Source organism: Prenolepis imparis, unplaced genomic scaffold (assembly GCF_030444845.1).
Source record: "Prenolepis imparis isolate NDT839.2.m4 unplaced genomic scaffold, iyPreImpa1.0 SCAF_9, whole genome shotgun sequence".
Classification (NCBI taxonomy): domain Eukaryota; kingdom Metazoa; phylum Arthropoda; class Insecta; order Hymenoptera; family Formicidae; genus Prenolepis; species Prenolepis imparis.
Genome location: NW_028141167.1, coordinates 17523298 through 17546075, shown reverse-complemented (window position 1 = coordinate 17546075; position 22778 = coordinate 17523298). Strand labels below are relative to the sequence as shown.

The 22778-nt window shown below is 46.5% G+C and overlaps 1 protein-coding gene across 1 annotated transcript; it reads right to left on the bottom strand.

Moving 5' to 3' along the window:
• Positions 1 to 446: 446 nt before the first annotated feature.
• LOC145940226 (uncharacterized) lies at positions 447 to 11349 on the bottom strand. The gene is made up of 6 exons (XM_083045140.1): positions 10869 to 11349; positions 9187 to 9659; positions 7439 to 9020; positions 3263 to 6788; positions 1653 to 3218; positions 447 to 609 (listed from the first exon to the last, which is right to left on the bottom strand). The coding sequence occupies exons 1-6, from the start codon at positions 11347 to 11349 to the stop codon at positions 447 to 449; spliced, it is 7791 nt and encodes a 2596-aa protein (XP_082901266.1).
• Between the last annotated feature and the right edge of the window lie 11429 nt (positions 11350 to 22778).

Sequence of the window (22778 nt, the reverse complement as noted above, 5' to 3'; positions counted from 1 at the left end):
TTATTCCAACTCACGTGTACAATTCTTTGGTATGTCGAATCGCAGCGCGTCCTCACAGTAGATTAGATGTAATTACTTGTCGTCCTCGGTTCGGAATACGGCCCCGAGGAGTTAATCAGGCGCGCTTATATTACCCGAAAGTAGGTTTTGTTTTTCGGTTAATGTGTCGCATGTATGCAATTGGTTTTGCATCGTCTGCGTTTTGCGATCTCGAATGTGTCGCGATGTCTTAACGCGTGTATGCAATCGGTTGCGTTTTTGATTTCGAGACGCGCGCTATATCTTTTGAAATGCTGATTCTGCGTTCTCTTTTGTGGGTTTTTAGGTCGTGGGTTTTTGGGTCATAGTGTTTACGGTTACAACACCCTTCCCCCGCGGAAAAAAGAAAACGGATCGAGTTTTCCTTTTCCCTATTCTTCACGTGGTGGGTTTTGTCTTCTATTTCTTCAGTACAATATTATGGCTATTATGCTTATAATAAGAATGGCTGTGCCACCTGATATTGGATATATAACTTGTTTTTTTAAAAACGGGTTGACGCTGACGTTGTCTAGATCTTCTGTTAGATCTTGTAGTCTCGAGCTTAAATCCTTTAGTTCGGTAGGTGTGCTGTATTGGCGCGCGAGATTCGCGTAGATAGAGCGGTACACGAGCGAGATTGGAAAAGGTCGGAGGCAGAGAGGAGAGAAACTTCAATAATCAAAGTGTCCGTATTGCAGTGTATTTTTCGTGTCCAGTATGACAAACAAGTGTTCTAAACAATACAAGTCGGCGGGTTCGGCAATTGCAAGTGCAACGTGCGCGTGAGCAGCGTATAGTTCGGCGACGGCGCGAAAAGAAAAAACTAATCGACAGCGATCTGCGAGCGCGAACGGTCTCGAGACGAGTGGGCAAACAGGAATGCGGAGTCAACGCAGGCGGCTGTATCCCTTCGACCTTCGAGAAGGTTCTCCCGTTAAGAGACCAATGATTTTTGGTCTTGTAACAATACATTAACGGATCGTCTCGAAAGTCGGGGGACAAAGCTGTTTATTGTTTTCCGCGCCTGTTTGCCCAGGCGAGCGAGTGTTTGAACGAGCGCGGTGACGTAAACGCGCACAGCTGATCGAAGCGCGCTGAAACGAGAGCGCGGGAGCGCGAGTGAGAGCGCGACTGGCGCGCGGGAGCGCGAGAGAGAGAACGACAAACGCGCGAAATCGCGGGAGAGAGTGACAGGCGCGCGGGACGGGCCGCGCGATACTCTCATTTATCATGCCGACTAATTCTCGCGAATGAATTCGCGACATCCCGCTCGCCTCGTCGACAGGTGGTCGACGATTGATCCCGCGACTCCCGCTCTCAAGGGCATGGCCATCGTGGCGACAAACAACGGAGGTAAGAGCACACTATTTTACAGCCGTTTTACCGAGTTTCATACAGGAATCGCACAAATACACATAATTTACAGGTCGGATTTACACGAGACACGAGTGGAGCTTGAACGCGCGATCTATTCGGGCGTCCCCGGTTCCGCAGCGTCCGCTGTCGGCAGGGGTACTAATTTAACCACCGGACGGGACCGTTCACCGGCGGAGGTCCGGACGTCCACCACACGCACATGGCCATCGTCTCCAGGGTGGAGGCGCACTATCCGCGCGAGGGGCCAGCGGCACGGCGGCGTGGTCTCGCTTTTGATCAGGCACAGCTGGCCCTCGCGCGGATTCCCGCTTATCGACCACCACTTGGGCCGTGGGGAGAGGGTCTGGAGATACTCGCGGGACCACCTATGCCAAAAGTGGTCCCGCATCTGCTGGAGGAGCCGCCAGCGGCTGAGTCGGTTCTCAGGCACGTCGATGAGTGTCGGCTCCGGAACCGCGTTGAGAGGCGCCCCGATCAGGAAGTGACCGGGGGTCAGGGCGTCGAGGTCCTCTGGATCGTCCGTCAGGGCCTGGAGCGGGCGAGAGTTGAGACAGGCCTCGGTCTCAGCGAGGAAAGTGGCCATTTCCTCGAAGGTCAACCGGGTCTCGCCTATGACTCGTCTCAGGTGGTGCTTAAGCGCTCTCACCGCCGCTTCCCACAAGCCCCCGAAGTGAGGCGCCGCCGGGGGGTTAAAGCGCCACTGGACTCCGTCATCGGCTAGGCACCCGACGATTCGGTGGCGCTCACGGCTCGCCTGGTCGAATAGGTCCTTTAGTTGCGTGTCAGCCCCCACGAAATTCGTACCCCGGTCGGAGTAAACAACCTGGCACAGACCTCGTCGGGAGACGAAGCGTCGGAAGGCGGCGAGGAAGGCGTCGGCCGAGTAGTCGCTTACAACCTCCAAGTGAACGGCGCGGGAGCTGAAACAGACAAAGACGCAGAGAAAAGCCTTGTAGGCTTTATGTCCGCGGCCCTTCGTCGTTCGGAGCCAGATTGGTCCCGCGAAGTCCACTCCTGTGTGCTGGAACGGCCGGCTAGGCGTGATCCTCGCTCTCGGCAGGTTTCCCATCAGCGGCTGAGGGGAGGCCGCCCGCCATCGAACACACTGCAGGCACCGATGAATGTATCGCCGCACCAGTTGGCGGCCTCGCGGGAGCCAGAAGCGCTGTCGCAGGTGGGTCAGCGTAGCCTGGGTTCCTCCGTGAAGCGTGCGACGGTGGCTGTCGTCGATGGTAAGTCGAGTCAAATGCGACTCCGGCGGCAAGATGATCGGGTGCCGCTGGTCGTCATTCAATAACGAATGCTTTAACCGCCCTCCCACTCTCAGGATCCCCTGGTTGCCTAGTATCGGCGTGAGCTTGCGGAGGGGACTGCGTTTTGAAACCGACCGTCCGGAGGAGACGTCCTCCAGCTCCACGGCGTAGGCCAGTGACTGGACCACTAACAGCCACCTCTCCAAGGCCTTGTTCAGTTCCCCCGAGCTCAGGTCCGGCGGCGAAGGCGGACGTCGCAGAGATCTCTTTCGCCAGCGCAATATCCAGGCGGTGACGCGCAGCAGCCGGCGCAGCGACGAAAAGCGGGCGAGCTCCTCAGGCTCCCGAGCGCTTGCGGCGGCCAGACACCGGGTGGGGCGCTGCTCCGGTAGGTCCGGGAGATCGCAGCCGTCTGGAGGCGGAGGCCAAGCGGAAGGGTCCTGGGTCAGGAACTTGGGCCCCGTCCACCATAGCGGGTGCTCCAGCAGATCGCTCGGGGACGCGCCCCGGGACGCACAGTCCGCCGGATTATCGCGCCCAGGTACGTGTCTCCATCTAGACTCTTCACTGGACCGTTGTATTTCCGCCACACGATTAGCCACGAGCCTTACCTCTCGCTGGTGCAGGCTAAGACGAAGGTAGTCCATTTCGCAGGGTGACCTCTAACCCAGGCGAGCACGACCGTCGAGTCCGTCCACAGGAAGGTGGGGGATCCAGCCAGGTCGAGCGTAGTTCGTACGTGCTCGACCAGTTTCGCCAGTAAGGCCGCTGCGCAGAGCTCCAGTCTGGGTAGAGACACCCTCTTCAGCGGCGCGACCTTCGTCTTAGCCTGCACCAGCGAGAGGTAAGGCTCTCCGTCGCTGATCGTCCGAAGGTACACCACGGCGGCGTAAGCCCTCTCCGAGGCATCAGCGAAGCCATGGATCTCGACGCCACAAGGAGCTGCGTCGCAACGATACCAGCGCGGTATTCGTACCTTCTCCAAAACAGGGAGCTCCTCCTCGAACCTCGCCCAGGCTGCGGCATGTCCCGATGGCAGAGGAGCGTCCCAATCTAGCTGCTCCAACCAGGTGGTTTGGATCAGCAGTTTTGCCCGTACGACGATGGGGGCCAACCAGCCGAGGGGATCGAACAGACGAGCGGTTTGAGAGAGTACAACCCGCTTCGTAGGAGGGACTCCCGCCGATCTTCCGACGACGAGAGAGAAGTCGTCGCTCATGGGCGTCCATTTCAAACCCAGCACGGAGCAGGCGTCGGTCGGCAACGTGGCGTCCACAGCAGGTCGAAGCTGGTGCTCGAGCGGGACGCTTGCAAGGATTGCCCCGTGGTTAGCGGCCCACTTCCGCAAAGGGAACCCGCCCGCCATGCAGAGGGCGGATATCTGTGTCTGCAGGAGGCGAACAGATTCCAAGTCCTCGGCGCCGGTAAGGATGTCGTCCATATAAACATCCCGCCGGAGGGCGGCGGAACCTCGGGGAAATCGCCGAGTCTCGTCGCAGGCGAGCTGGCGTAGCACTCGAATAGCCAAGTACGGAGCGCACGCCAGCCCGTACGTGACGGTATTGAGCTGAAAAGTCTTTACGTCGTTGTCCTCTGCCCACAGGATGCGCTGCATGTCCCGATCCGCCGGATGGACTAGGATCTGGCGGAACATCTTCTCCACGTCGGCGGTGAAGACGTAGCGATGGCAGCGCCAGCGCAGGAGCACGTCGGCGAGAGGTGGCAGAAGATTAGGCCCTGTGTGCAAGAAATCGTTTAGAGCGAGTCCCTCGGAGGTGCGAGAAGAGCCGTTGAACACGACTCTGAGCTTGGCGTTGATACCGGACCCTCGGAGCACCCCGTGATGCGGCAGGTAGCAGCAGCGCTCAGCAGGCGCAGCGTCGACGGGCGACATATGACCTAGGGCGTGGTAGTCGCTCATGAAGGTCCGATACAGGTCTCGAAGCGCCGGGTCACGCTCTAGCCGACGCCCCATAGTGGCGAGCATCCGGAAGGCAGCGCGGCGCGTGGCAGTCAGGTCCGGTGGCTCTCGTCGAAGCGGCAGACGTACTGCGTATCGACCGTCGGAGAGACGCTGGTGCGTTCGAGAGAAGTACTCCTCGCACTCTCTCTCCTCGGTGGTAAGCGGCATGGGGCCGCGGGGCATTTCTTCCCACTCCCAGAAGCGGCGCACGAGGGCAGGCAGTTCATCCGTCGTAGTGCACTGAAGCGAGGTCACGGATGACACGGCGTGACTGTTGATTCCGGCGGGCCCCAGGATGATCCAGCCGAGGCGCGTCTGCTGCGCGATCGGCTCCATGGGTCCTCCCCGCCGTAGATCGGGGAGGACGATGTCAGCGTACGCGTCCGCGCCGAGGAGAAGCTCCACCGGGTCCCGACGGAAGTACTCGGGGTCGGCCAGCTCAAGTCCTCGCACGTGGGGCCACGAACACGCGCTCCCGCCCGCCGTGCCGCTGTACATTGACAGGCGCGGCAACACGAGAGCGGAGATACTGCACGAGAATTGCCTCGTACGCGAGGACAACGCGACGACGAGGCGGCCCCGGGAGAATCCCGTCTGAATTCCGCCGACGCCAAAAATAGCGACCGACGTCGGGGTTCGAGGTAAGCGGAGTCTCTGGGCGAGTGACTCGGCGACCAGGCAGGTTTCGGACCCCGGGTCGACCAGCGCGCGAACTACGTGGCACTTTCCGGCACGATCAGTCACACGAACGCGGGCCGTCGCAAGCAAGACCGACGAAAACTCAGCTGGCGGGCGCTCAGTCACATGCACCGTCGGCGACGGAGAGCAGTCCACAGCGAGCGTCGAAGAGGCTGCGAAGGCCTCGTGCAGTGACGTATGATGACGTCCGGAGCACTTGTTGCAGTTCTTGGAAGATGGGCAGGCGCTGACCATATGACGACCTAGGCAGTTCCAGCAGCGTTGGTGAGTCGTTACCGCTTCGCGTCGCTCGGGAGCAGATTTCTTCCTGTATTGCTCGCAGAATGCTAAGAAGTGTTCCTTCTTACAGATTGGGCAGCTGCGGCTAGAATCGACGGCGCGGCCCTTCACGTGATTGCTGCGGGCAGAGCGGCCGGACTTTTCTGACGACTTTCCGGACGGTTCGCTGGCGGTTGATAGGATCGCCTCCTGGGTCATCAGTTGCTCCTGGAGGAACTCACGGAGCTCGTCGTACGTCGAGGGCTCGGGGCTCTTTCCCAGCGAATTTTCCCACTCCCGGCGGGTCCTAGTGTCGAGGAGCTCGACCACCAGGTGGACGAAAAGGTCCGAGCAGCTGGAGATCGGACGGCCAATCCCCTCCAGAGATCCGACGACAGACACCACGCCGTGGAAGATGCGTCGAAGGTCAGTTACCGAATCGGACGTCATCTTGGGGAGAGCGGTGAATGCAGCCAGATATGACCTCACCAGCATACGCTTATTTTCATAATGGTCGCTGAGGGTGGTCCACGCGCGCTCAAAATTGTCCTCCGTCGTTGGCAGGTTTTTGATGAGTTGTTCGGCGTCCCCCTTGACGCTAGTCTTCAAATAATGAATTTTCTCCACTTTTGACAGGGAGGATTCATTGCTCACGAGAGAGCTGAAGAGGTCTCGGAAAGCCGGCCAGTCCTCAAATTTGCCCGAAAACTGCGGCAGCTGAATCCGGGGGAGAGCATTACGCGACGGCGACGGCGTGGGCCCCGCTCGCTCCTTCTTAGACCCCTCCGCAGCCAGGAGGAGAGCCTGCTCCGCGTCCAGCAGACGAGCACGCTGCCGGAGGTAGTCTACCTCTACAGCACTCGCGACATCGTCTGTGAGGTAGGCGCTCTCAACGAGAGTGTCCCCGAAGTCCGTTATTAGCTTCTCGTGATTGGTCTCAAATTTCCTCCACCTAACGTCCATCACTGACACGGCGGATCGGACGAGGCCCATGGTGACCTTGGTGGACTCCAAGCTCTCTAGCACCTCAGTTGAGCGCGCAATGCGCGATTGAAGGTCTCGCTGAACCGCCACTAACTTTTCCATCTTCGTTCCTGACGGTGGACCGCACGTCACTTCGGCACCACAACACTCCACACAAACGGCGAGCTCGAGAACAGTGACGAGGAAGCCGAAGAAAGGATCACGTTGATCCGGCTCGAAGGACCAGAAATGTGCTGTATTGGCGCGCGAGATTCGCGTAGATAGAGCGGTACACGAGCGAGATTGGAAAAAGTCGGAAGCAGAGAGGAGAGAAACTTCAATAATCAAAGTGTCCGTATTGCAGTGTATTTTTCGTGTCCAGTATGACAAACAAGTGTTCTAAACAATACAAGTCGGCGGGTTCGGCAATTGCAAGTGCAACGTGCGCGTGAGCAGCGTATAGTTCGGCGACGGCGCGAAAAGAAAAAACTAATCGACAGCGATCTGCGAGCGCGAACGGTCTCGAGACGAGTGGGCAAACAGGAATGCGGAGTCAACGCAGGCGGCTGTATCCCTTCGACCTTCGAGAAGGTTCTCCCGTTAAGAGACCAATGATTTTTGGTCTTGTAACAATACATTAACGGATCGTCTCGAAAGTCGGGGGACAAAGCTGTTTATTGTTTTCCGCGCCTGTTTGCCCAGGCGAGCGAGTGTTTGAACGAGCGCGGTGACGTAAACGCGCACAGCTGATCGAAGCGCGCTGAAACGAGAGCGCGGGAGCGCGAGTGAGAGCGCGACCGGCGCGCGGGAGCGCGAGAGAGAGAACGACAAACGCGCGAAATCGCGGGAGAGAGTGACAGGCGCGCGGGACGGGCCGCGCGACACTCTCATTTATCACGCCGACTAATTCTCGCGAATGAATTCGCGACAGTAGGGTTCTGAATTATTTTCTTTAACTGTATTGTATTCAGGTTCGCTGGTATTTCGATTTTTAACCTTGAGATATTATATTCTGGTAAGTACGCTTGGAGATCTGTGCCGTCTATGGTTCCCGAAGTTTTTACAATCATGTCGGCTGTTACTAATTTACAAGTGTTGCCTAGTGTGATTCGTCCTGTCCCCGCGATGGTTGTCCTATATTCTTCATGGTGTTGGCAGTTTATGGTTATCGGCTGCTCGCTAAGTGTGGAGTACAACCATGAGTGCTGGTTAGTCAGCTCAATCCATATGGTATGATTGGAATGTATATATCGTGTGTCGCATAACTTTTGCCCTGGGGGGGTGTGTGTGTATGCTTGAATTTCGCAGATCGCATTGTCGTTTATGTGATAGATGGGCCTATTTTGTTCGCATATATAGTGATTGTCTACGTTAATACATTTTTCTAAATTACTTTGCGTTATTGTTAGATAGTTTTGATTTTCGTTATCAATGGCTACTATCGGTTGGTTTATTTCTGCGAAGGTAAATAAATTCCCGTGGCTATAACTCGGTAGGGGGATAGCCTTCACTATGTTATATCTAGGATGCGAAATTAGTGGGAAGCGCAAAATAGTGTGTACGTAAGGGTTATTAAAATATGCGCTAACTGTTACGAATTTTTCAATCGTGAGCCAATTGTCTTCGGAGATTCCGAAGGGGAAGAATAGTCCTTGGGGCACTTGTGACGTGGCTTCCTTGAGACTTTCTATGATTTGATCTAACGGAATTAACCTCGGATGTATCCTTCCTGTTTTTACTGCCATTAAGTGTTCGATGACGTCTTCCGCGTCTCTCATCAAATCCGTTATTATGGCATTAACTATGGAGAAGTATTCGTGTATTTCTTCTCGTTGTATTTGATTTGCCATCTGTTTTTGGATTTTGGTGGTAAAATTGAGTAGTAGTTGTTCGTTGTATTGTGTTGTTTTTTCCAGATTATCGATGTGGGCAATTGTTGTGTTTAAAATTTTTACTTGATTTTTCATCGTGTGATGCAGTGTTTGCTCTTGATTTTGTAAGAGGAGTAGTTGTTCCTTGATGACTTTGTCGTCATTGGCATCCATGGTTCCGAAGAGTGTTTTTGCTAGTGTCCCGATCCCGTCGAGTAGTCCTCTTCGTTTGTTTGTCGGTGTCCCGTATATGGTGTTTACTCGTTTTAAGAGGTGTCTTAATTTATCATTCTCCGTTTCGATAATCGTTTTTTGGATTTGGCAACTTTCTTTATTTTGTATCTTGTGTAGGAGGTGTCCGTGATCAATATAATTTTGTAAATCGTGGAATCTTTTATTTAAGGTTCCTAGGTCTATATTAATTATTAACTTCCAGGTGGATTCTACTTGATGTAGATAACCGATTTTTTCGAAGTATATCCCTGGCTCTCGATTAAATTGTTCTACCTCGTATTCCTCTTCTAGGTCTTTTCTTGCGGTAGTAGGCTGCATCTTCCATGTCATTAGCGCTCTGGAATGGAAATAGATGTGCCGAAATTTTTCTTTCTTAATGTTCTATGAACGCTTTTAAACGGTTCGCATGTGTATTTATTATCTTTCGTCCTACTTTAATATTATAATTGACATCGGAGATTTTGTCGATGATTGTGTACGGTCCGGTCCATAATGCATCGAGTTTTTTGGATCGGCCCCTGCGGACGGTTTCGTTGTGTAATAGTACCTTTTCTCCTACCCTGAACGTGGTATTCTTCGATTTTTTGTCGTAGTTATCCTTTGCTTTCACCTTTTCATTTTTTAGGTGTTCCTTTGCGATTTGCTGGGCGGCGCGTAATTTTTCCTTCAATTCTTGCGCGTAGTCATCGTATGTATATGTCGGCTTCGGGGGTTGCGATAATGCCGTAGGCAGGGTCGCTTGATGCCCGTAAAGTAGTTCGAACGGCGTGAACCCCGTGGCTGTATGCGGTGTGGTGTTATATGCAAACATCGCGTATGATGTCCATTCATCCCAGTCTGTTTGTTCAGCATTAATGTAGTGGCGAAGGTATTCTGCTAAGGTACGGTGTGATCTTTCCAAGGCTCCGTTGCTTTCTGGATGGTATGCAGTTGTCTGAATTTTCTCAATTTTTAGTAATTTACAGACGTCCTTGAACATTTCGCTAAGGAAGTTTGTACCCTGGTCGGTTAAGACCTTTTCTGGGATACCATGTTCGAAGATAATTTTTGTTACGAATTCCCTTGCAATTGTTGCGGCTTCTTGGTTAGTTATCGGAATCGCTTTACTAAATTTCGTTAGATTATCTTGGAAGGTGAGTACATATTTATTTCCATTACCAAAGATCGTTAGGGGTCCTACGATGTCTAAAGCGCATTTTTCGAATGGTTTGCTTGTGGTATCTGTTATTACCAGCGGTGCTTTGTTTATTCGCGAAAGTTTATTTTTTTGGCAGAGTTCACATTTTGCTACATAGTTTTCTACGTCCTTAGTCAGTCCTTTCCAGTTGTGTAGTAACCGGATTCTGTTAATGGTGCGTTCGATCCCTTGATGTCCTCCTAGGGGTGCGTCGTGATACTCATATAGTATGTGGCGTTTCTCCTCTTCCGTGTATTTCCGCTCTGCTTTTGTGTCATTAATTTCTTCTTTATCGATTTTATTAATTTCTTCTTCATCGATTTTATTAATTTCACCTACGTGTCGGCTGAGTGCGTCGGCGTTTTTATTAGCTTTGCCTGCCTTGTGTACAATCTCGTAATCGTATTCTTCAAGTTTTAATCGCCAACGCATCAATCGCGATCCAGGATCCGTTACATTAAATAACCATACTAATGGTTTGTGATCGGTGATAATTTTGAATTTCGTACCATACAGATAAGGCCTGAAATGTTTTACTGCCCATACTATGGTTAGTAGTTCCTTTTCAGTAGTATTATAGTTATGTTCCGCCCGCGACAAAATTCTGCTTGCGTAAGCAATCGGGCGGTCTTGTCCTACCGGGCCTTGCGACAGTATGGCTCCGATGGCGTAATCTGAGGCATCCGTTGTTACGAGGAATTCCTGGTCGAATTCCGGATATTTTAGTATGGGTGCGGTAGTTAATTTATTTTTTAACGTGTCAAATGCGTTTTGCTGTTCGCTGTTCCACTCAAATTTTTCTTCCTTTTTTGTTAATTTTGTCAATGATTTAGCAATTTTTGAGAAATTTTCTATAAATTTTCTATAGTAACCTGCTAAACCTATGAACGCTTGTATTTCCTTAGCTTTGGTGGGAGTGGGGAATTTTTGTACGGCGTTTATTTTGGAAGGATCAGGCATGATCCCCTTTTCTGTAACGATGTGCCCTAAATATATTACTTCCTTTCTAAGGAACTCGCATTTGTCTGGTTGGAGTTTTAAGTTGTGTTTACGTAATCTGTACAGAACCTCGGCGAGTCGCATGTGGTGGTCCTCTAGGCTGTTACCGTATATAACTATATCGTCCAAGTATACGAGACATTTGATCCCTTGTAGTCCCGTCAGCACGGAGTTCATTAACCGTTGGAATGTAGCTGGCGCGTTCGTTAACCCGAATGGCATTCGATTGAACTCGTAATGTCCATACGGTGTGGAAAATGCAGTCTTGCATTTATCGGGCTCGGCCATGGGTATCTGATGGTAGCCCGACGCTAGATCCAAGGTGGTGAAGTACTTTGCATTTCCCAGTTGGTCTTGTATATCCGTTATGTTCGGTATTGGAAAAGAATCGCCTATGGTTAAATTATTAAGTTTCCGGAAATCTACAACTATGCGTAATTTTCGGTTTCCTTCCGCATCCGCTTTTTTGGGGACCACAAGTAAAGGCGCATTCCATTGGCTGTTACTAGGTCGGATTAGCTTGTCCTTCAACATGCCCTCTATTTGTTTATTTATTTCTTTTTTGTGTTTCTCCGGCAATCGGTATGGGCGTACATTTACGGGTGCACTGTCAGCTCGGAGCGCGATTTCGTGTGACGTAGTCGGAGTGCAAGTCAGCGCGTCTCCTTTAAGGTAAAACACGTCACCGAATTCCTCACAGATTTGAAGCAATGTTTTTTCTTCTTCTTGATTGAGATGTTGTAGTCGGAGTAAATTTTTTATTTGCTCTCTGCGGGAGAGTGTAGGCGCTTCCTGCGGCGGCGGGACATCCTCTCTTCGAGCCACCGTGTTCGTAATTTCCTCGACGTTTACCCATGGAGTTGACATTTTAATGTATTCTTCGGTTGTATTTATAACGCTAACCGGGCATGAAAATTCTTCTGGTTCTACGAGACAGTGTTCGATAAATACTCCGGGCAGCATTTCCTCGGCGCGCACCACGCCTACCTTATTCGAGTCGGTAGTGGCTCGGATGATTGTTTCGCTTCGCGGCTTCAGCATTAGCGCGGTACGGGCGTAATTTTAATATTGTCTCTGCTAGTTGTAGCTGTTTTTTGTCGTAATCACACGTTATCTTGTGCTTTTGCAAGAAATCTACTCCCAAGATTCCTTCGTAGTCGATGGGGAAATCGTCCTTCACGATGTAGATAGGATGCCGTATTTTTCGGTCCTTCAAGGTTATTGTGGCCTTGATTTTTCCTATGGTCTGGATCTGGTGTCCCGTCACTCCGGTCAATGCCATTTTCTCTTCGTAGATCATGGCTTCCCCTTTTAGATTTCTTAATTTAATTAAGGTCACGGTTGCGCCGGAGTCGAAGAGTAAATTTAACCTTCCCTTCTTTGCCTCTTGTATGGGCAGAGTCACTAGATCTAGACCTGTCGTAGTGGGTAGTTGTGTGATTACTTGCGCTATTTGATACTTGGCCGCGGGTCTCGGCCGTTTCGTGTTTTCCTCGTCTTCTTCATCCTCCGGTGTTGTATGTTTCTTTCGCTGTCCACTAGTGTTAGAATGGCCTTGGGCGCTCTTATTTCCGTTTGTCCTTGTCTGCGTATTTCCCGGGCGTCCGTGCAGACTCCAACATTACGACCGTGACCTGATTTTTTGCAGTAGGTGCAATGTTTCTCAACCGCGTTGATTTTCCCTTGTGGTTTTGGCAAGGAGAATCTGTTGGCGTATCTGCTCGTGCGGCAGTCTCGTCCGATGTGTCCGGTCTTCCCGGATTTGTGACACTGTATAGTTTTATTGATGTGTCCTGCGTGTGAAGCGGTCTGGTCGGTCCGGGGTCGTAGTGTCTGCTCTGTCGGGCCCTTCACTTTCTCTTCCGCGCTGGCTTGTGCGATGGCGTCTTGTAGCGTCGTGTGATGCTGTGCTCGTACCATCAGCTGGATGTTTTCCTGGAGACCTATCTGGAAGTTCTGCAGGGCTTGTTGTTGCAGAGTATCGAATATAATGCGCTTGCGCTCGCTGCCGAAAGCCTGCCCTTCGATCATGGATTCGTACAGTTCCATGGCTAAATTATCGACGCGTAGTCCGTATTCCCGGGCGCTTTCGCCGGGTTTTTGCTTCAGGGTGTTGAATTCCACCTGAAGATGGGTAGTGCTCCTCTTGCTTAGATAGCAGATTTCTAGTTCCCGTTTAAGTTGGGCGAAGTTGTTTATGTCGCGTGTTTCAAAGTCGAGCATAGCCTTCCCCTTTAACTTGGTGCAGAGTATCGCTTCTAATAGCGTCTTTTCGTCTACTGGGTTAATATTTTTTATAGCGTAGGAGCTGGCGCTTAGAAATTCTTTAAGTCTGGCTTGGGAGGTTCCGTCGAACTCAGGTATCATGTCTCGCGCTTCTTTCAGTCGTAAGAAACCATGCAGATGTGCGGTTTGCCTGCGCACATCGCTCACGGTTCGTCCATAGGAGAGGTCGGCATAGGGGTTTTCGTGTATTATTCGCGTTCTATTTAAGTCTTCCCGGTACGTAGGTCCCGCATCTGGTCGCGGAGGTGTCTCATTTCCTCTTGCATTTCTCGGAAGCTCTGCAAAACCTCGACTAATACCGCGTTGCTCGGATCTTCGCTAGGACGTCCCGCATCCTCGTAATGGGCGGCGGCGCCATGCCTAGTCTGCGTTCGCATACGCTCGATTTCTCTATCTATGTCGTCGGACGGGACCGAGGGGTGTGACATAGTGTTTCCGTCAGGTATCTCAAAAATACTACTATCGTACGACACGGGGGAGTAGTTTCGTCTTACCGAAACGCGATCAACCGTTGTTCGATCGATATTGCTCGGTCCTGCTTCGTTATTATTATGCGGCGAGGACTGGTTGTCCGTTCCGCCTTGGGTTTCGGGTTCGCGAGCTTCCGGTTCGCGCGGATTTACGCCTGGGTATTCGGATTCGAGATTCTTTCGGACGCTATCGCGAATATCGCGGGCCGCTTCTTCTACTTGCACGGGCGTTACGAAGCCAAATCTATTTGCTAATTTCGCTGGTGCGCTTAAAAAACGTGGTCGTTGAAACGTGACCTTCTTTTTTGCCGGTGCCGACATTCAGGCAATATTATTATACAATATGCTGACTTACAGTATAACGATGATACGCATTTTCCTTCGCTCGCTCGTCGTTTTCGCACGGTCGGCTGTTGGTCGGTTCCTTGTGCTGTCTCGTGGTTGGGTGGTCCTGTTCTGGTCCGCTACAGCTTCTCTCGGTACTCCTTTTTTGAGGTCCTCGAGCACTGACGATGTTGGCAGATCCTTACTTGGTAGATCTCTCTTGTTGTCAGGAATCTTGTATTGTCAGATATCCTTTATTGCTCAGTATCAGTATCCCACCGCTGCCACCATTTTGTTGTGCCTCTCAGGGTACAACGGGATTTGTAGGATACTTTGAGGGGTCCGTTCGTCTTAGGAGTTAGGACTCCGAGTGTCGAGGGTGGTGAAAAGAACACTTTGGTCACAAGAGAAGAGTTTATTCCAACTCACGTGTACAATTCTTTGGTATGTCGAATCGCAGCGCGTCCTCACAGTAGATTAGATGTAATTACTTGTCGTCCTCGGTTCGGAATACGGCCCCGAGGAGTTAATCAGGCGCGCTTATATTACCCGAAAGTAGGTTTTGTTTTTCGGTTAATGTGTCGCATGTATGCAATCGGTTTTGCATCGTCTGCGTTTTGCGATCTCGAATGTGTCGCGATGTCTTAACGCGTGTATGCAATCGGTTGCGTTTTTGATTTCGAGGCGCGCGCCATATCTTTTGAAATGCTGATTCTGCGTTCTCTTTTATGGGTTTTTAGGTCGTGGTTGGGTCATAGTGTTTACGGTTACAACACAGAGTTCAACTTAATATTGTTCGTATGTTCTTTTAATCTAGTGCGCAACTGTCTTTTTGTCTGTCCTATATAGGAAGCATCGCAATCTTTACAATTTATCTTATAAATAACGTTGGAGTTATTCGGACGCTCGTTTTTGTCTTTTTGTACTTTGACAAAACTATCCAATTTTTTTAAACTGAGATATCCTACTTTTACATCAGATTTTTTAATTGCTGACGCGACTAATTCGGAGATTGTCTCAATGTACGGAATAACAAAATATTTATTATTGTTTCCATCCTCCCCAGTATTAAGACAATCAGAATTGTTAGTTTCTGTTACATTCAACTTTTTCGCTATGAGTTTCTTTATTCTACGGTTGATTTCAGCAAAAATGAGATCGAGTGGATAACCGTTGGTTAGAAACGTGTTTATAACAAATTCTAAATTCTTTTTATGGAAAAGAGGATGTGACAACAGCATAGCTCTATCAACGAGATTATATATTGTTCCTATTTTGTGACAGTTTGGGATTAGAATGAAATGATAGAATTCTGCCGGAAAACGTTTTTTTATGGAACCAATCAATATACAATACCCAGCAAACACGAGTATATAACTGTTATATTGTCATAATAAAACGAAATGTAACACGCAATATAACACGAATGTACAAGGTTATATACACGTTAGTAGTAATTTCCTACTCATATGTATTACAGCTATATAACATTAATGTAACACGTAAATAACATGTTATATAATTTTCTTAAAAATTATATAATACTTACATAACATGTATAAAATTAGTTGTAATTTCCCATTAGTAGTGATAGTAGGCCGGTTCTAACACATGGGGCAATGAGGGGGGGTGAGGGGCGAGGGGAACCCAGGGCGCGGGGAATGACGTCACGCGGGGAGGGGGAGGCGTCCGCGAGGTTATGGTCCGCGAGGGGTCCGCGGGGAGGGGAGCGTCCGCGATTTTATTGTCCGGGAGGGGTCCGCGGGGAGGGGAGCGTCCGCGATTTTAGGTGACGGGTCCGCGAGGGGTCCGCGGGGAGGGGAAGGCGTCCGCGAAAGACCGCATGAAGCTTTGTTGGTGAGGGGTCTGCGGGGAGAGAGGAACGCGAAGGAGAGCGCGAGGCGCACGCGAGAGAGATGACGCAAGCGAGGCGTATATGCAAGAGCGAGAGAGATAGTGCGAGATGGTTAGGTAGCGAGATGATGCGGCGATTGAGAGCGCGAGGTGTTGCAGCGAGGCGTATATGCAAGATCGAGAGAGATAGCGCGAGATGACGAGAGGTAGCGAGATGACGCGAAGGAGAGCGCAAGAGCTGATGCAGCGAAGGAGAGCGCGAGGTGCACGCGAAAGAGATATCACAAGAGCGAGAGAGAGATGTTGCGAGACGATGCGGCGATGGAGAGCGCGAGAGCTGATGCAGCGAAGGAGAGCGCGAGAGGCGGACGCGAGAGAGAATTTTTTAAATATTTTTTTTTATATTTTTTTTAATTAATATTTTTAGGATGAGGAAGGGGAGAGGACCTATTCTAAAATAAATACATTTTTTTTAAATATTTAAAATAATTTTTATTATATAACTATGTGTGTGTGTGTGTGTGTGTATATATTTTACAAAATGTTTGTGTGTATGTGTGTGTGTGTGTGTGTGTGTGTGTGTGAATTTAAAATTTAAAATTTAAAATATAATAATATATAAAATATAAAATATAATATAAAATATAATATAAAATATAAAATATAATAATAAATAAATAAATGTGATCTGATGTTCTAGATGTCGGCCAATGGAGCCAAGCGCGAAAATTAATTTCTAATTTTTCGGAACAGTATCTCTTGGTTTGAGATCACTGAGTTCCATTTGATTAATTATCAATTAACCTCGTACTTACAATGGAAAAATAGGCGAGAAAAATATAGGTCCGAAAAGTCGCTGAAGCGGGAATTGAACCCGCGTCTTTCGCTTTCCGGGCGACTGCTCTTACCACTAAGCTATTCAGACCCTTTCGATCCTATATTTTTCATTTGCCTTCTAAATTAGATGTTTTTGTAAATAACGCCATGATTAGGCCCAGGCAAAATATAATATAAAATATAATATAAAATATAATATAATCATAAAATTTACTGCAGCGCGATGGTGGCTGCGAGAAGCGGCGGGGACTGCTGGGCGGGGACTCCTGCATAACAGAAAATGTTATTAAGAATTTATAATTAATAGATAATTTGATTTATATTTAATTTAATTTAATTTAATTTAATTTAATTTATAACTTACATGATAATCTCAGCTTTTTGGCGTCAGATTTATTGGACGCGTAAATATTAGTCCACCCAATGGAACCTCTTCCAAAAAACGCCAAGATGAAGATTGCGCTTTTTTGGAGAACAATATAGGGGATATGTCATAAAACACGAATGCTTGCAAGAACAGGCATTCAATGTTTTCTTTTCATGATCTCGTAAAAACTGATGCAACGATTTTGCATTAGGACTTCGTTGACCAATTTCACGATTTTTTAGCAACTTCACTACCGAAGTTACTGGCTCAACTTTATATCTTAATGCCTTTTCACGCTCCATTTCAACGTCTGATATATCATCAACGTTTGATATATCATCAATCACTATCATCTCACCATCATTTACCACATCATCATCATCCACCACATCTTCTCTATCCATCACAACTTCTCTAACCATTTTACATTCAAGACTATCAGAAACTTTATGATGGGACACATATTATAATGTTGCTCCCCTCTTGATTTTAATTCTACATCTCTCTTGTTCTAACTGGAGTATCATGTCTCAGCTAGCTCATCACTTTTTAAATCTCCAGAGAACGAAGAAATAGTTTTGTTAGCTATATCTTATTGGGAAAGAAATAATTAAACACACAGTTTAACAGTAAAATATTTTATTTGTTACAAACATCGTGAAGAATTTCATTTATAGCACAAGTTATCAATTCACAATCTATAAGTGATTCGCTATTAAACATATTACTATCACGTATCGCCTTTGCGGCATTGCTCACATCGCGGATATTATCACATTGTAAAATATTTACAAATTGTTTAAATTTTTCATTAACACTATGAGTATTCTCACACAGCCAGGAATACATATGATCAATACATTTGTCGAAATCGAATAAATGTAGTAACGTTGATGGTTTCATGTACAAAGAATTATCAGATGAAGTAATTTTTATAATTTTTGAATTATACATGTTAACCGCTTCGAGTGTCAGATCACTAATCCATAGCGGAGTTTCAGTTAGCTGCTCAACGTCTGCTCGTTTCCGCATTAGAGATTTCCATGTTTCAATGGGTAATATTATTTGATTGCTTCGATTATCACCGAGAGCCAATTCCACATAGGATATTATTCCGACGCTGATTCCTATTTCCAAATATTTGTATGATGTTGGGGTTAAGACGTATCTTCTTCCAAGTATACGAGCCGCACGATGAATGCTATAAAAATTTTATTGAAAATAATTATTTAACAACAAAAAAAAAGTTGTTTATTGAAAAATTCATTTAACAGATAATATTGAAACTTACTTGTCACATTTCTTCTTGTACAAAACATTGCTCTCTTGTACTGGAACGTAATAATTCATGCTGGCAGAGTACATTTTTAAAAGAACCTTTCACATAAGCGATTGATACAATACTAAATCATTATTACAAGTTTTTATTGATACAAAGCAATGGGGTGGGGATTATTGCTGACGCAAAATTATTTTCAACCAATCAAAGCGCCGATGCACGGCTGCTATGACATCATCCTCAATGAAATATTAAATGTAAAATAATACAACATATCCAAAATTTCAAGCGTCAATGTACGACTGCTATGACATCATCCTCAATGAAATATTAAATGTAAAATAATGCAACATATTCAAAATTTCAAACGTCAATGTACGACTGCTATGACATCATCCTCAACGAAATATTAAATGTAAAATAATGCAACATATCCAAAATTTCAAGCGCCGATGCATGGCTGCTATGACATCATCCTCAATGAAATATTAAATGTAAAATAATGCAACATATTCAAAATTTCAAGCGTCAATGTACGACTGCTATGACATCATCCTCAACGAAATATTAAATGTAAAATAATGCAACATGTTCAAAATTTCAAGCGTCAATGTACGACTGCTATGACATCATCCTCAACGAAATATTAAATGTAAAATAATGCAACATATCCAAAATTTCAAGCGTTAATGTACGACTGCTATGACATCATCCTCAATGAATTATTAAATGTAAAATAATGCAACATATCCAAAATTTCAAGCGCCGATGCATGGCTGCTATGACATCATCCTCAATGAAATATTAAATGTAAAATAATGCAACATATTCAAAATTTCAAGCGTCAATGTACGACTGCTATGACATCATCCTCAACGAAATATTAAATGTAAAATAATGCAACATGTTCAAAATTTCAAGCGTCAATGTACGACTGCTATGACATCATCCTCAACGAAATATTAAATGTAAAATAATGCAACATATCCAAAATTTCAAGCGTCAATGTACGAATGCTATGACATCATCCTCAATGAAATATTAAATGTAAAATAATGCAACATATTCAAAATTTCAAGCGCCGATGCGCGGCTGCTATGACATCATCCACAAATGAAATGTTAGAATTATTGTCAAGGTCAAAATGTGCAAAATGCAACATATTCAAAATTTTCAAGCGCCGATGCGCGGCTGCTATGACATCATCCTCAAATGAAATGTTAGAATTATTGTCAAGGTCAAAATGTGCAAAATGCAACATATTCAAAATTTTCAAGCGCCGATGCGCGGCTGCTATGACATCATCCTCAAATGAAATGTTAGAATTATTGTCAAGGTCAAAATGTGCAAAATGTAACATATTCAAATGCCAATGCACCGGCTGCTGTCATCCCCCAGGTGTTCAAAATGTGTAAAATTGCAATTTTCAAGCGCCGATGCACGGCTGCTACGACATCATCCTTAATGAAATATTAGAATTATTGTCAAGGTTAAATGTGCAACATACTCGAGTGCCAATGATCTCTACGATTAAATAAAAAGGATGGTAAAGAGGCATACCATGTTAGTATCATTGTCAGAGGTTCAGCAAGAGCATCTCAAAAATGGCACAATTGGAAGCAAGTTTGTTGGAGCAAGCCGCAAGGGTGAATTCGGTGGAAGAATATATTGTGTGGGAGCAGCAATGTGACGAATACATCGAATCACTGGAAGAACAAAGTAGAATAAAACGACCACGATTACCGATCGGAGTTCGACAATCGCTTGTCTCCCAAATCGCTCGTCTCGAAGGGTTGAAGAATTCGGTACGCAGACGTTTTGTACATGCAGGTGCCGGAAGCAGTTCGCGAGATATCGGACTCATATGGCGAGAGATTGATACGGCGTTCGAGAGTCGCATCTTGACTGGTGCGGTAATAAACTATAATCACATTGAACCTCGTCAATTTCTAGAGGAGGCCAAAGACATTGTGATCAGACACGTGCAAAAAGTGTTGCAAAAACACACTAGTGTGAAAGTGAACACTATATTTAATGGCGAGTTCGTGTCGGGTGATAAGCGTGCTAATAAAAGTATCAATATGAAAAACTTTGAAATCTTTCGCACCTCCGATTTACATGATTGGTACAAACGCCGCGTTATCGACCCCACACTAGCATCGCTAGAAGAGTTTCAAGAACGCGATAGTGGTTGGGCATTATCGCGAATAAACAATTTAACTGTAAATATAAACAAGTATAATCCAATGCGTGCGGGATGCCACATTAAATTACCGCGAAAAATAATGATGAAAAGAGCGGTGGTGAACGTGCAATCAAAAGACAATGCATGTTTCGCGTGGGCGGTGGTCGCTGCTCTGCATCCAGTTGCAAAATATAGTGAGAGAACGTCGTCATATCCGCATTATACGACAGTGCTGAATCTCCAAGACATTGAGTTTCCAGTGACTATGAATCAAATTAAAAAGTTTGAACTATCAAACAACATTTCGATAAATGTGTACAGCATCGAAGAAAAGAACATTGTATCGATACGTCTCAGTGAGCAGAAGAAAGACAGACACGTCAACTTGCTGTACGTGGAAGACAGCAACAGCGTTGGACATTTCACATGGATCAAGAATCTCTCCCGGCTCGTGAGCTCGCAATTGAGCAAAAAAGATCACAAGAAATATATCTGCGATCGGTACGTATATTTAATTAAAAACGCAATATATAAAATATATAAAAATGTAATATATATATATAAATTATATATGTATAAAAAAAAACTAATTATTTGTTTTACAGATGCTTACACTACTTCCATTCGGAAGACAAGTTGCAATCACATATGGTAGACTGCGGAAAGATGAATGACTGCGCTATCCGGTTACCGAGCGATAAGGACAAGTGGCTCGCGTTCAACAACTTTAATCGCAAAGAGCGACTTCCTTTTATCATATACGCAGATCTCGAATGTGTGCTAGCAAAGACGGAAGAAGAAAAAAACTTTCAACATCACCAAGTATTTAGTATAGCATATTATGTACATTGCTCATATGACGATTCATTATCCGAGTATTATTTTCGTCGTAGTGTAGATTGCGTTTCGTGGTTTTCCAAACAACTACAAAATTTAGCGATACGCGTAAAGAATATTTTAGCAACTAACGTCCCCATGGTAAATTTAACATCAGACGAGTGGGAAAAATTTCATAGCGCGACGCATTGTCATATATGTGAGAAACCATTCACGCAAGATGAGGATACACGCGTACGCGATCATTGCCATCTGACCGGGCGGTACCGAGGTCCAGCACACTCAAATTGCAACTTAAATTATAAAAACTCTTTTTGCATTCCAATAGTATTTCATAATTTATCCGGTTACGACTCACATTTCATAATTAAGGAAATAGCTACAGCGTTCGAAGGAGGAATCGAATTACTTCCAATAACTAAAGAAAAATATATATCATTTACAAAAAATGTTCAAATTGCAGAAGACAAATCCAGAAATATTAAATTACGTTTTATCGATTCATATAAATTTCTCAATACTAGTCTCGATAAATTGGCATCATTTCTAAGTAAAGATAAACTCAAAAATTTACAATTGAAATTTCAAAATTTATCCACCGAAAATTTCGAATTATTAACACGGAAAGGTGTCTTTCCATATGAATACATTGACTGTGTCGACAAGTTGCAAGATACGTGTTTACCGCCGCGCGAATCATTTTACAGTTCCTTGACCGGCGACACTGTATCCGAGAACGATTACGCGCACGCTGAAAACGTATGGGAGCGGTTCTCCATTCGAACGCTGGGCGAATATAGCGACTTATATTTAAAAACTGATGTCTTGTTATTAGCCGACATTTTTGAAAATTTCCGGGATAAATGTATCGAGAGTTATGGGCTCGACCCCGCATATTATTATACTCTCCCCGGGTATACGTGGGATGCCATGTTAAAGCATACACGTGTAAATTTCGAACTGCTCACAGACATTGACATGGTAATGTTTATCGAACGGGGTATACGCGGTGGTCTGAGTCAATGTTCAAACAGATATGCACACGCTAATAACAAGTATATGCAGTCGTACGATCCATGGAAACCATCTTCATATCTAATGTATTTCGATGTAAATAATTTGTATGGATGGGCAATGTGTCAACCGTTGCCATATGCTGATTTTCAATGGGTCGATGACATGTCTAGTTTCAATTTATCATCTATCGCGCTCGATTCGCCTACAGGCTACATCCTTGAAGTAGATTTAGAATATCCACAATGTCTTCACGATGCGCACACTGACCTACCGTTTTGCCCGACACGCGACAAGCCACCAGGCAAGCGGGAAGATAAGCTTCTCGCAACGCTATACAACAAGAAGCGATATGTGATACACTACCGCAACCTGCAGCAATGTACGCGTCACGGCCTTCGCGTTGCAAAAATACATCGCATATTACAATTCGCGCAATCTCCATGGCTTCGAAATTATATCGAACTTAATACGCAATTTAGAACACACGCGAAAAATGATTTTGAAAAA

What these genes read in the sequence shown, in the direction of transcription:
- LOC145940226 (XM_083045140.1), bottom strand. Translation starts at nt 11,349, where the DNA reads ATGTTGAAGGACAAGCTAATCCGACCTAGTAACAGCCAATGGAATGCG. An exon ending in GAATTCATTCGCGAGAATTA is followed by an intron (nt 6,789 to 7,438) that starts GTCGGCGTGATA and finishes GCGCCAATACAG; the next exon opens with CACATTTCTGGTCCTTCGAG. An exon ending in TTAGCCTGCACCAGCGAGAG is followed by an intron (nt 3,219 to 3,262) that starts GTAAGGCTCGTG and finishes ACAACGGTCCAG; the next exon opens with TGAAGAGTCTAGATGGAGAC.